Here is a 15,245-nt window from a genome sequence, read left to right on the forward strand (position 1 = left end):
TCCAAGTTTCACATTTTATGTAAAGCCCTGCTTCAGAATACAAGGTCGTCGCACATGGTGAAAACAGCAGATCTACAAGCACACAGCGCCTTGCGGTGCGAGGCGTTGTGGGCTTGTAGATCGGCTGTTTTCACTAGTTTAAATCATTTATAAAATGATGGTTTACAACGATATGGATGTTGATGGGCCGAGTTTAAAAGAATGCACACGCTGTGGCTGACCTGCTGGGGCTGCGGTCAGTCCGCTGTGTGGAGTACATCTTGTTTTAAAGATCTACACTGTAGATTCTACAGCGAGGGGGAAGAAACACCTGACAAGGAGGACCCTTAGAGTAGAGGAGAGTTTTTCATCCTGATCTGAAGAGCTGTTCAGGACCTTTGTTAGATAAGAAAGAGGTTCAACGTGTTGATTTGAAGGCTGTAAATGGGAGGGCAGGGGCGTCCAAAGCGTGGCCCGGGACGAAGAGAAATGGTCCAAAGTAGTTTTTTGGAGCTGGTTACAGAAAAAACATATATATAAAAATAAAAACAATGTGGGTGAGGTTTTATCTTTAGGTTTAATTTCCAGGTAAAATGCATAATGTGAATGTTGAGTGAGAAGAAGTAAAATGTGAGAACATGTTTTTGTTTTGTTTTTAGCAATAATAATATGAGTAAAACATGTATCTTCCTCTCTCTCTCTCTCTCTCTCTCTCTCTCTCTCTCTCTCTCTCTCTCTCTCTCTCTCTCTCTGATGTGTGCGTGTGCGCGCGTGTCTGTGTGTGCGTACATGCGTGCGCGTGCGCGCGCGCGCGCGTGTGTGTGTGTGCAGCATCCAGAGTGTCATGTGCCAGTGTGTGTGGTATGTAGGTTTAGTTTGTTTGTGTGAGTGTGTGCGTGTGCGTGCGCGCGTGTGTGTGAGCGTGTGTGTGTGTGTGTGTGTGTGTGTGTGTGTGTGTGTGTGTGTGTGTGTGTGTGTGCAGCATGCAGCATGCAGAGTGTCATGTGCCAGTGTGTGTGGTATGTAGGTTTAGTTTGTGTGTGTGAGTGTGTGCGTGTGCGTGCGTGCGTGTGAGCGTGTGTGTGTGAGCGTGTGCGTGAATGTGTGTACAGTATACTTGTGTGTGACGGTGGCCACAATAGACTGTGTTTTGATTTTACAATTTTACAAGTAAATATCTATAAGTTCTTTGAACACTTCTTTGACCATTTAACCCCAAAGTTCTGTAGGCCTATAGTCAGGGAGCCACAGGCCCAAAAGCTCAAAGAATAGGGTTTTACCTGTGACGTCATGACATACTTTTTATTCATTTGGTCATTAAGGTACACAGAATGAGAGGCCTGCTCTGCCGGAAATATTGCGAAAAAAGGTTATGGTCATTTGTTGTTGCGACCGAAGGTCGCATATACTCTGAAGAACCGTGTCGCTTGAGTGACCTTCCTTCCGTATCCTCGTGACCGTCCTTCCGTATCCTCTGTGATGTCAGTGTGATGTCAGCGAGTTGTGACATCACTTCCTGTACAGGGCGGCTACACGAAATGTGGATAACACTATATATGGAGATAGTCCAGTCCATCATGTCATATGGGACTACCGTCATAGAAAGTAGCCATTGTTAGGCCGGAGTCAATGGCTGTCTAAACATGGAGATGTGGATAACACTATATATGGAGATAGTCTAGTCCAATATGTCATATGGGACTACCGTCATAGACAGTAGCCATTGTTAATCCGGAGTCAATGGCTGACTGTCTGTACAGGAAGTGATGTCACATGACATACTTTTTATGCCCATATATGAGTCCTAACATGGAGATGTGGATAACACTATATGGAGATAGTCTAGTCCAATATGTCATATGGAACTACCGTCATAGACAGTAGCCATTGTTAGGTCGGAGTCAATGGCTGTCTGTCTGACTGTCTGTACAGGAAGTGATGTCACATGACATACTTTTTATGCCCATATATGAGTCCTTCTGTACCACATCTCCATGTTTAGGCAAACTCCACACAGAAAGGCCCTATCGCCAACCCAACCTAGGGTGTGAGCGATAGGGCCTTTCTGTGTGGAGTTTGCATGTTCTCCCCGTGTCTCCTAGGGTTGATACCCTCACAAAAACATGAACAAACTCCCCCCAGAATGACAACAACTAGAATCGTCAGAGAAACGCTGTGGTTGGCCAGATGGTCAAGAATTGGCGCGACCTCGCCCTTTAGGGCGAGGTTGCATGTCACCCTGAGGTCGCATTCCACCCTCAGGTGTCTTACTAGTATATTCACTCCATCGACTTCACTATACAGGAAAAGAATACAAAAAATACATCTGCTTTAAGTAGCATGTGAGGGGTCAAACTAGGGGTTCTTCATGATTCTGAATCCATTGCAAGCATTTGTTTTGCATGAAAAACATTCATTGGGCAAAATTGTGGCCTCTAAAAACTGTGATTTTTGATGACTCATCACTTTTCACTGTTTTGTGGGGCTGAAATCTAGCCTAAGGAATGTTTTTCATGCAAAACAAATGCTTGCAATGGACTCAGAATCATGAAGAACCCCTAGTTTGACCCCTCACATGACTTAAAGCAGATTTATTTTTGTATTCTTTTCCTGTATCCACAAGTTTCCAACATCCCATCGTGCATTGCACAGAAGTTGGATGGAGCTTCCGGCGCCACAGCCGAGTGTGATCTACAAGCTCACAACGGCTGCATCTGCGACGCGACGTGAGCTTGTATGTCTGCTGTTAACCGGAAGTATGGTGCAAACATTTCTCCAGTAAATTCCCGCGGAAAGAGGTGGATAGTGATGTCCATGCATGGGACTTTTTTATTTTTTTTCACAATGTTTCCGGCAGAGCAGGCCTCTCATTCTGTGAACCTTATTGACCAAATTAATAGAAAAAACTAAAGTAAAAAGTATGTTATGACATCACAGGTCCTCTCACATTTTGGGCCTGTGGCTCCCCGGCCACTATATACTTGGATCTTCGCCGAACAATAGCCGATCGACAGACTCGCAACGAGTCACAAAGCACTTAATGAGGATCTTTCAATCATGGCTTTCAATCACATCCATCAGTGTTACAGGAATCCTCTTGTCAGTTCACATTCCAAACACGGCAGAGAGTTTCCAGTAAGGAAGTTCATTAAACATAGTAAACATGTTGTGTTGCCAGGCAGGAACTACGCCCCATTAAGACCTGAGGCAGATTCAAGACCTGAGGCAGATTCTGTGAATGCTTTCTGAATCTGTAGTTCTCAAACCTTTGGTGCCAAGGACCCCCAACATGACCTATTTCTACATGGACCCCCAGAAGAGATTTGTCGAAAGTTTCTAAATTATTACAAATATATCAAACGCGTTTTCAAAGATTTATTTTTGAACGTGGTAAAAAAGAACAGATGAACTGTACAGTAGCACGGCACAAAGTGACACGCTGTTAACTTGTACACCTGATATGTTTGAATGGCCAGCGCTGAAAGCTAGACAATGAAAAAGATGCTTTGAGTTAAAGGATTTTTTTCTTCTTCTTTTCACCAAGCTCATATTCAAACTATTAATTCTAATAATGCATGCTCGTACATAGCTTTATTAGACCGTTTAATCGGAATCCTAGACAGACTAACACATAATACATAATAATGTATAGTCCATGTGCTTTTGTGGTGTTTGTCAGTGGATATTTGGAAAGCAGTCTCTGCATTCAAGCCATCCTCAGTGACAGAAGTAGTGGGCAGTACGGGTCGGTGTCTCTGGGAGCAGTTAGGGGTCAAGTGACTTGCTCAGGGACACTTTGACACATTGATGAGGCCTGGAATCGTACCTGAGATCTCTGGGTTCCAAGACTGGCTCTCTAATCATTCAACTATGGCAGTGTGGCCTTGTGCCACACATATTTTGAATGATGTGGTTGTTTGTTTGGTTGGTTGGTACGTGCTGGCGTGTGTGCTTGATTGTGTGATTGTGTGTGTGTGTGTGTGTGTGTGTGTGTGTGTGTGTGTGTGTGTGTGTGTGTGTGTGTGTGTGTGTGTGTGTGTGTGTGTGTGTGTGTGTGTGTGTGTGTGCGTGCGTGCGTGTGGTGTTTAATTATATAACTAAAATGAATTGGCAGACAGAATGGTCACACCTGTCTTGTGGTTTCTGAATATTTGTAATGCCATTCTTTACTATAAAAGGAGGTCCTCAAACTCTGACTTGGAGCTGAACATACACTCAACACACTTAGAACTCCTTTCATCTGAACAACAAGGTGCAACTTTAAAGACTTCAAGATGATACTTGTTGCTGCAGTTCTGTTGCTGGCTGTAACAGTCCACTCTGCTCCTCGTTGCCTGGTTCTGGACTGTGAGGAAATCTACAAATTCTCCACACAGAGTGGTGTGTACACCATCTACCCCACTGCTGCACCTGTCATGGTCTACTGTGACATGGACACAGATGGAGGGGAGTGGACAGTCATCCAGAGAAGAGTGAAGGGCACTGTGAACTTCTACAGACCCTGGGCTCAGTACAGGGCTGGTTTTGGAGACGCATCAGGCGAGTACTGGCTGGGACTGGAGAACATGCATCTCCTTACCAAGGACAAAAAGTATGAGCTGAGGGTGGACATGGAAGACTTTGAGGGAAACACAGCGTCTGCCTCTTACTCCTCTTTCTCTGTGGGTTCTGAGGCTGATGGATACAGGCTGCAGGTCAGTTGTGTAAAGTAACTATACATTTACTTAAAGGGATATTTCACTTTCATAAAATAACTTTGAGAAACTTTAACCCATTTAGGCCTGACCTATTGTTAGGGCTAAATCAGAAATTAGCCTACAAAAACAAATATGTTGCTACATACTGTACATGTACTGTAGCCCCTCCCAAACAGCAAAATGTGTTCCCGGATTAGTTTTTTTTAGATATTTTATATAAATTATTCTTTCCTATACAAACCCATTGTAACTCCATTTGAACCATGATGGATTCATACATAGAGACAGTATCTGAGGGAGAATGCACACCCACACATCAACCCTACAGCTCAGTGTCTGCCACAGTGTTTAAATTGTAGGGGTGCAGCAGTAAAGTGCCTGACAACCACCGTGGAGATTGCTGGTTCGAATCCAGTGTGGTTCATCAGGCTTGATTCAAGCCTCTACAATGAACACACTCTGCCCGTCTTTGTGGAGGGAAGCTGGGGTGTGGAGGATGATATTTGACGCTGCGAGTATTCCTACGGGCTGAGAGGAGGAGGAGTAGGAATAGGGAGGGAGGGATCGGAGGGAGGGAGGGATCGGAGGGAGGGAGGGAGGGAGGGGCACCTGTCAGCAGGTAGTGTTGGGTAGGAGCAGGTGAGTCAGATAGTACAACAGTGACAACACACAAATGTCTACGTTGCTAAAATTTTTAAACGAATTTTTTAATTTGTAAAGTAAGCCTTGCCGAGCAATGAGGCCCATAGGGCAGGAGCCTATTTCCAGCTTGATGTACAAGAAGGAAGGCTACACCCCCTCAACATGGCGCTAGTATGTTGCAAGGACTTACCCCCAGTCCAACCCTTGATGCTGCGTGCCAAGGGTACGGTCACACAGTCGGCTCTTCGGCTCCTAACCCCCATCCAGCCCCATGTTAAGGAGAAAAAAGGACATGACGTATCGCGCTCCACCGGGGACGCTCGAACGGCGTTTCCCGTCGGTCGTTTCCGGCCACGCGCCGGGGGTTCATGGTTCAGCACTGCTCTACTATCACCCGGCAGTGATACACACTATCCAATGGGACAGAACGTCCTGTGGAGCTGGTTTTTACCTTGTAGTTTTCTTTCAGTCACCCAGTAAACTCCAAATACAGAGGGAATGTATGGAAGATAACTCAAAACAAACAGCCAGACACATGCATGAGTGTTTCAATAAATGTAAACATCCTTATTGTTGTTGAATTGCCAGACCAATTTCCACTCTTTCTCCCCACTGGCACTGAATAGCTTATGTGAGCATATTAGGAAGAACAGCAGAATGATATACAAATATATATTTTTATTAACTCTGTCTCCAGTTACACATATCACCCACATGTCTTTGCCTGCTTTGTTTATATAAATCTTTACAAAAAAATAGCCAATCTACAAGCTCACAACGCAACGCAGAGCCCCCCCCCCCCAGAATATGCATAGCTGGGGTTCATATTTGGTTTGATTGATTGATTGATTGAAGAATGTATTAGAAGGTTGCATAGGAAACAGTACAGTTCATGACAGTACAAATCACTGGTACAAGGCCAACTAAAAGGACACCATTGTAAGCTTTTAGGCTAATTTACACATGAACCACTTTATGTATCTCATATAACATTGAAAGAGACGAAAAGAACACAGTACTTTGCATAGTGAATTGTCAGTAACAAAAGGGGACAAATAAAAAAGCAGGGGAAAAAATAAATAATAGTAATACATTGAAATAGGAGACATGGTCTATAGTTTCAGGTTGTGCACTAATGTTTATATTTGCTGGATAGGCCTACTGTGGAATTCATGTTATTGTTATTGCACATGCATGTTTATGGGCATTGATATAAGTGTGCGAGGGCTATTAATAGCACCCATTTATACAGTTCTCCCTCATCTGAGTCATCACACTCATGCACATTCCTGCTACCTGGCCGATCGATTTTCACACCTTTCTCCCATAGAAATGCAAATGTTGGCACCCCATTGAAACGCCCATGATTATTGTTCTCATGTTGAGTACTGTAGGGTATTCTTTGATCTGTCCTTCTGCAAATCGCGCTAGTCAAAAGAACTACACGTCCTTCTGACCAGCGCCATGTTGACTCCCCCATAATGCAGCTCGGGGCTCACAGGAACAGCCGAGGATGATAGGATATGGAATTACACCAGGCGCGAGTACGAGATCTCAAAGAGCCGAAGAGCCGACTGTTTGACCGTGCTCCAAGCAGGGAGTGAGGGAGGTACCAGAAAAAAAAAAAGACGGGTGATTTTGATGAATCTATCATGGCAAATATCTAAATACTGAATCAAGCAAATTAAAATCTGTCCAGAGTGGTCACAAAAGCCTGAATAGACGATAAAATGACAACGTTTTTTTTAAGTGAAATATCCCTTATACAATTGTAAGGTAGGCTATTTGTACTTTGTATTTCCAATGTAGGCTACTTTTACTTCTACTCCAAAACATCTCATAGACAAATATTGTAGTTTTACTAGTTTTACTTAAATTCTTTGTTTTTTTGTGGATATTAATTATTATTACAAAACATAGCCCACTGTACATTAACCAATTCAGCCCTATCTAGACTTAGGCTATTTGAAAATAGCCGATCTGCAAGCTGTTGTGTCGTGATGAGAGCTTGTAGATCTGCTATTTTCAAAACATTTTACATATTTTGAAAACATGAAATTGAAGATTTCTGCTTCCATGTACTTAAACATTTTGATACCTATACTTTTACTCAAGTAAATTCCCAATACCAGACTTCTATTTGTAACAGAGTATTTCTGCATTTCTAACAAATGTGACTACCGGTACTTTTTCCACCACTGCTGCAGGTTGCTGGCTTCACAGATGGAGGAGCAGGAGACTCTCTGACTTCACGTCACAATGGAATGAAATTCACAACCCATGACAAAGATCAGGATGAGTGGAGCAAGAACTGTGCAAAGGCATTTTCTGGTGCATTTTGGTACAAGAACTGTTATTATGCTAACATCAATGGTGTTTACAAGCGAGGAACAACTCATAAAGGTGTGATCTGGTACACCTGGAAGAGTAATCATTACTCCCTGAAAGCTGTAGCCATGAAGATCAGACGTGTTCCTTAAACATGTTCAGGTTCACATGCATAGATTTGAAAAGCACAGCCGTGGTATAAAAGGCATGATGCAATATTTACTCTTTTTCATGGTTTGATTTTTTTTCTTTTTTTCCATTCTTTGGGATTCTGTTTAATCCTAAACTCATACAGTTGATAGATATCTGTATTGTATCACATATTATTACAGTGGTGACCTGCTGTCCTCTATGGCTCTTAAATCAATAAATAATCCAAGCTGTTATACGAATAAAGAGATGCATGCAAAGACAAAGACGAGGTGTATTTGGTGATTTGGTAACAATTTACTTAAAGGTTGGGGTCTGCAATGCATTATAATCACTTTTAAAATGCATGATTAGGCTTCATAAAACTCATTATAAATGTTTAAAATGATGCTTAACAGGATTTGTGAAGTTTTACAAGTGTTTGTCATACTAAAGTATTAAAATCAGCAGAACAGCACATTATAACTACCATACTTTAGTTCTTATTCCATGTTTATATAAGTCTGTTTTACTAAGTATAGAGGGTCTAAGTGTTTAGAATGTATTTTAGACTGATTTACAGAATAAGCTTGCTGTTAAAAAATATGCACTAGGTCAATAGTATACAGTTACTTCATTCCTTTTTTAGTTTATTGTAATCATTATTACTTTATATTGTATAATGAAAATACATATTAGCCATGTTTCATTCCCAGAACCACATCAGAACAGCAATCAGTGAGTGACAATATCTAAGGAGTGTTGTAACTGCAGCCAAGCCATGTTTTCATCTTTTCTGTATTTGTCCTTTTTGGGGTGTTCTAAGGGTGTTTTATGTGTTCCAAGTTCCTAATTAAGTCACCCCTTTTCATCTGAGATCTCTGTAATCAAGGGTTGTTCACTACACCTGTTGAGATAGCAGAGAGCAGAGCAGCAAACTTTTGTCACTGAGAGAGCTCTGTGCAGGAGGAGAGATGAAGTAGAAGAAAAGAAGACATGTATTAAGTAAGTAAGAGTATACAAATAAAAGAAAGTCCAGAGAACTAAAGTAAAAGTTAAGTAAGAAAATTCAAGTGAAAGAAAGCTAAGAACTCAAGTAAAAGAAGGTTAAGAGAACTCAAGTAAAGGAGTAAGAGAAATAAAGTAAAGAGGAGAAAAGAAGCGTTTTACAAGAAGACTGGAGAATCCTGGTCCATCCAGTGGTCAGTATTTGTTTTGTGAGGCCTGTAGTCATGAGCAGTATATTATTGTGAATGTATACTGAGGTTGATTTTGTTTTGTCTTGTCAAGAAGACTGAAGAGAACCCAGGTCACCCCGTGACCCCCCCCCCCCCCCCCATACCTGTGTATGCAGGCAAAGTGGTCAGTAGCCTATTATTTTGTGAGTTTTGCAGTTATGTACAGTATACAGTTACAGTATGTATTTTGGGAATATGTAAGCCAAGTTAATGTTTTGTTTTTGTCTTGTATGTATTGCCAGTTCTACGGTGTTTATTGTAATAAACAGCAGTAAAAAGAACTCTGAGTCTCACGCACACTGTATGGGAGTCAAAAGTGTCGTCATTCCCTGTTGTAGCAGAGACTGTATCCGAGGGAGAATGCCCTACAGCTCAGTTAAAGATACAGTGTCTGCCACAGTGTTTAAATTGCAGGGGCGCTCAGGTGGTGCAGCGGTAAAGTGCCTGACCACCTGTATATTAGAGGGTTCGAATCCACGTGGTTCATCAGGCTTGATTCAAGCCTCTACAATGAACACACTCTGCCCGTTTTTAGAGGGAGGGAAGCTGGGGTGTGGAGGATGTGTCATGGCAGTATGACTGTCTTTCTGTTCTGACTGTTCTGTTTCTATGTTTATTAGGTTGGAGCTGCATTCTATCTGTGGGGAGGTGTGTCCTGGCAATCACCTGGCTGGCCTCAATCCGGCAATCACCTGGCTGGCTACAAATACCTGGCAGAAGCGGCATGCCAGTGCTCTGTGATAGACCTTTTTCTCGCCAGTGCACGCTTTGTGCTTTACTGTACTAGGTCAGTCATTTCCTCCTATAGCCTGTTGCTTGTTTGGGATCCCTGTCTTTTCTGGACGCTAATGTTTGGTCTCTTCCTTCAACCAGCCAGACTGCCTCCCCACGCAGCTCCAACCTTTGTTCGAGGACCAGGCCTAAAGACACAGCCGCCCCCATATTTACTTTATATTAATTCTAAGAACGTTTCGAGTACCAGTTTGATACAAGAGCGAATAAGCGCGACACTTCTGGAATCCTGTGCGTCGACTTAAAGTCGGATCCAGGCCTAATAACTTTATCTATCATAAGGAAGGTTACAGAAGTAAGGTTACGGAAGGAAGGAAGGAAGGAAGGAAGGTCACTCAAGCGACACGTTTTTCAGAGTATATGCGACCTTCGGTTGCAATTATAATATAGGCCCCGCGCCTTGGGGTGTTTTTTGTCACATTTACACATAAGTGAAATTTGTCCTCTGTATTTTATCCATCCTATAACAACTAGGATGCAGTAAGCAGCCATATGTGGCTCTCCGGGAGCAATTAGGGGTTAAGAGTATTGCTCAGGGACACATCGACACATTGCTGGCTTGGCCTGGAATTGTACCTGGGACAACCAGGGGCTCTGGCTCCCCAGGCAGGCTCACTAAACACTCAGCTATGGCTGCCCTGTAAAATAAAATATCTACATTCCTAAAAGTTTAAAATTGAAAGTTTTATGTGATCTACAGTGATGTGTAGCTCAACTCAAATATATGGTCCCATCACTTAGTTTACAGGTATAAAAAATAAGAAAAAACAGAAAAGAAATGGTTAGATATTAATATGGCAGTTTGACATTTACATAAAGTGTATTAAGGTGTGTGGTAAAAAGTAGCATTGGCATCAGCCAGTTAGATATAATGGCATAATGTACATACCGTGCATGGTGAAAATGAAGTTGAATATCTACTTTTTAAAATGTCTTGGCATCTCATTGTTCGATAACGTCATTATACTGTTGTAGAATACCTGTCTAGCGGGGATGGATAGACCTAAAGCTCACGTGCACAACACATGCGCAACACGTGCACATCACATACACATCACATACTCACCAGTCAGTGACAGAGATGCACAGGTAGGACTGATTGAAATAAATAAATAATACGTCATAACGATCCATTTTCTCATATCGATATAAGAACATCTTTTTTAAGAAGTATACAGCGATAAGGAGGGAAATGGAAATTGTTGACGTTGTATTATGTGTGTTCTATTTCATTTCTCATAATAATGTGTGTGTGTGTGTGTGTGTGTGTGTGTGTGTGTGTGTGTGTGTGTGTGTGTGTGTGTGTGTGTGTGTGTGTGTGTGTGTGTGTGTGTGTGTGTGTGTGTGTGTGTGTGTGTGCGTGTGCGCGCGCGCGTTTGGCGTGCGTGCATGTTTGCGTGTGTGTGTGTCATAGTGGCCATAACAGACATAGCCGGTTGTGGCACTATGTGTTTGGATTTTCCTGTTTCACATTCCAAACACAGCAGAGAGTTTCCAGTAATAGAAGTTAATTAAATACAGTAAACCTGGTGTGTTGCCAAGAACTTAAAGGAAGTTGTTTTTTCTTTTCCCTAAAGCTTTTGATACACTACGTATGTACAGTATAAGAAATTATAAGTGTGTGTGTGTGTGTGTGTGTGTGTGTGTGTGTGTGCGTGTGCGCGTGCGTGTTCCAATTTTCAAAGTAAATAACTATACCATTCTTTGAACACTTGAACATTTAAACCTAAATACTTTGTTGACTTACCACTGCACTTACCGAGCTCCCCCACTATTTAAACACGTTATGTTTAACTGAGCTCAGTGGTGGGTAGTACAGTCAGTACATTTACTTGAATACTATACACTTAAGTACAATTTATGAGGATTGGTACTTTACTTGAGTATTAGATTTCTTTGATACTTATTACTCTTACTCGAATATATTACCAAGACAAATGTTTGTACTCTTACTCGAGTACATTTCTAGGAAGGCTGAAAAGTACTTTTAGGTTGTCTGTTTGTTTTAGCTTTTTCCCCTAAAATGCAATTGACAGAGGGGGCATGGTGGCCCAATTGGTAGTCCTGTTGTCTCCCCCAGCCAGAAAGTCCTGGGTTTTATTCTGGGAGTGAAGTGAGGTGAGGTGAGAGGTGAGGTGAAGTCAGATGAGAGGTGAGGTGAAGTCAGGTGAGAGGTGAGGTGAAGTCAGGTGAGAGGTGAGGTGAAGTCAGATGAGAGGTGAGGTGAAGTCAGGTGAGAGGTGAGGTGAAGTCAGATGAGAGGTGAGGTGAAGTCAGATGAGAGGTGAGGTGAAGTCAGGTGAGAGGTGAGGTGAAGTCAGGTGAGAGGTGAGGTGAAGTCAGGTGAGAGGTGAGGTGAAGTCAGGTGAGAAGTGAAGTGAGAACCATTTTTCCAGCCTCTTTGGCTAAAAAAAAAAACAGAGCAAAAACAAAACCAAACAAACACAAGATAAATTCCCAAATCACCCTAAAAGAACTACAAGAGAAAATATAAACACTCAAAACAAAGGGCTGTGGAGTCGATGGCATTCTTATGAAATGATAAAATTCACAGACCTCATATTTCAACTAGCCATATTAAAACTCCTTGATATCGTGCTCAGCTGTTAACACCACTGCACAAAAGTGGAGACAAATATGACCCAAATAACTACCGTGGGATCTGGGTAAACGGCAACCTCTGAAAAATCCTCTGCATGATCCTCAATCACAGAATTCTACATTTCCTCACAGAAAGCAACTTCCTTAGCAAATCACAAATTGGCTTCCTACCTAACTATCGTACAACAGACCACATTTACACCCTCAACACCCTTATCGACAACCAAATAAACAAAAATAATAGCAAACTATTGTCCTGCTTTGTCGACTTCAAAAAAGCATTTGATTCAATCTGGCACGAGGGTCTGATGTACAAACTGCTGGAAAGCGGCATCGGTGGAAAAACCTACGACATCATAAAATCAATGTACACTAATGCGCAGTTAAAATAGGCGAAACACACACAGACTTCTTTCCCCAAAGCATGGGAGTCAGACAGGGATGCAGCCTGAGTCCAACACTCCTCTATAATATATGAATGAATTGGCATTTAAAAGCATTAACAAGCTTGACAGAAATTGTATTGAATAGGATACTTCTACGTGTCCAAAAAAGCGCGTGTGTGACACGCTGTGAACCATTTTATACGTGCCTTTGTGGCATTTGTCAGTGGATATTTGGAACGCAGCCTCTGCATTTAACCCATCCTTAGTGACAGGAGCAGTGGGCACTGAGGAGGCAGTGTCTCTGGGAGCAGTTAGGGGACAGGAGAGTTTTTTAACAATACACAGTTGGTTATTTTGCATAACATACATTCCTCATACAGTACATGTGCGTGCAAAAAAAAAAAAAACACCATTACACCACTTAGAGGTCAAAGGTCTTGCTCAGGGACACTTCGGCACAAGGCTGGGGGGGCCTGGATTCGTACCTGGAACCTCTGGCCTCTCTAATTATTCAACTATGGCAGGCCCCATGTTGTGCCCATACAGTATGGTTTGAACGATGTGGTTTGTGTGTGTGTGTGTGTGTGTGTGTGTGTGTGTGTGTGTGTGTGTGTGTGTGTGTGTGTGTGTGTGTGTGTGTGTGTGTGTGTGTGTGTGTGTGTGTGTGTGTGTGTGTGTGTGTGTGTGTGTGTGTGTGTGTGTGTGTGTGTGTGTGTGTGTGTGTGTGTGTGTGTGTGCACACACACTAAAATGACAAATTTGGCAGACAGAATGGTCACACCTGTCTTGTGGTTTCTGAATATTTTAATGCCATTCTTTACTACAAAAGGAGGTCCTCAAACTCTGACTTCATTGAACCTAGACTGGAGCTGAACATACACTCAACACACTCAGAACTCCTTTCATCTGAACAACAAGGTGCAACTTTAAAGACTTCAAGATGATACTTGTTGTTGCAGTTCTGTTGCTGGCTGTAACAGTCCACTCTGCTCCTCGCTGCGATCTCAACTTGGCTCTGAGCTGTGATGAAATCTACAAAGACGTCTCCACACGGAGTGGTGTGTACAACATCTACCCCACTGCTTCACCTGTGACCTGTCAAGGTCTACTGTGACATGGACACAGATGGAGGGAAGTGGACAGTCATCCAGAGAAGAGTGGACGGCACTGTGAACTTCTACAGACCCTGGGCTCAGTACAAGGCTGGGTTTGGAGACGCATCAGGCGAGTACTGGCTGGGACTGGAGAACATGCATCTCCTCACCAACTCCAAGAAGAAAAAGTATCAGCTGAGGGTGGACATGGAAGACTTTGAGGGAAACACAGTGTATGCCTCTTACTCCTCTTTCTCTGTGGGTTCTGAGGCTGATGGATACAGGCTGCAGGTTGCTGGCTTCAAGAATAGAGGAGCAGGAGACTCACTGACTGCACGTGCAAATGGACAGAAATTCTCCACCTTTGACAAAGATCAGGACAAGTGGCCCAAGAACTGTGCAAGTCATTTTTACGGTGCATTTTGGTACAGCGCCTGTTTCCATGCTAACATCAATGGTGTTTACCTGTGGGGACAGACGGCTCATGATGGAACAGGTGTGATCTGGTACCACTGGAAGGGTGCTAAATACTCCCTGAAAGCTGTAGCGATGAAGATCAGACGTGTTCCTTAAACATGTTTAGGTTCACATGCTGAAAAGCACAGCCGTGATATAAAAGGCATGGTGCAATATTTACTATTTTTCATGGTTTGATTTGTTTCTCTCTCTTTGAGACTCTGTTTAATCCTAAATTCATACAGTAGATATTTGTATTGTATCCCATATTATTACAGTGGTGACCTGTCCTCTATGGCTCTTAAATCAATAAATAATACTGCTTTTGTTTTTACTTAATAAAGAGATTCATGCAAAGACAGAAACAGTGTGTATTTGGTGATTTGGTAACAATGTACTTAAAGGTTGGGGTCTGTAATGCATCATAATCACCTTTACAATGCAGTATAGGGATTCAACTAGTTATAAATGTTTATAATGATGCTTAACAACTTACAAGGTTTAAGAAGTACCGGTATATTACAAGTGCTGCTCATACAACATTACACTTAGTTCAGTTATAATGTCTTACATAAAGACACTGTGTTTTTATAAGTCTCTTTTACTAAGTATAGACGGTCTAAATGTTTGTTTATGCATGAGACTCATAGAATAAGATGTAAAAAATATGCACTGGGTCAATGGTATACAGCTACATTATTGTTTTAGTTTATTGTAATCATTATTACTTTGTCTCTTATAACGAAAATACATATTTGCCATGTTTAATTTCCAGAACCACATCAGAACAGCAATATTATCAGCGAGTGAACATATCTAGAGTTTTGTAATTCCATGTTGTATCAGATACTGTATCTGAGCTGTATTTTTACAGTCTATGTATCTGAGGGAGAATGCACATCC

General features: G+C 42.1%; 1 protein-coding gene and 1 pseudogene across 2 annotated transcripts; both read left to right on the forward strand.

Annotated features, from left to right (window-relative positions):
* Positions 1–4,253: 4,253 nt before the first annotated feature.
* On the forward strand, positions 4,254–7,798 carry LOC308282614 (microfibril-associated glycoprotein 4-like; the record flags this gene model as incomplete). Its single annotated transcript, XM_080723000.1, has 2 exons — positions 4,254–4,673; positions 7,526–7,798. The coding sequence occupies 2 exons, from the start codon at positions 4,254–4,256 to the stop codon at positions 7,796–7,798; spliced, it is 693 nt and encodes a 230-aa protein (XP_080579126.1).
* Positions 7,799–13,732: 5,934 nt separating this feature from the next.
* LOC308282615 (microfibril-associated glycoprotein 4-like) lies at positions 13,733–14,459 on the forward strand (annotated as a pseudogene). Its single transcript has one exon. The product of its transcript is annotated as a microfibril-associated glycoprotein 4-like (transcript).
* Positions 14,460–15,245: the final 786 nt, after the last annotated feature.

Source organism: Nannobrachium achirus (genome assembly GCF_963921795.1).
Source record: "Nannobrachium achirus genome assembly, chromosome: 4".
Taxonomy (NCBI): domain Eukaryota; kingdom Metazoa; phylum Chordata; class Actinopteri; order Myctophiformes; family Myctophidae; genus Nannobrachium; species Nannobrachium achirus.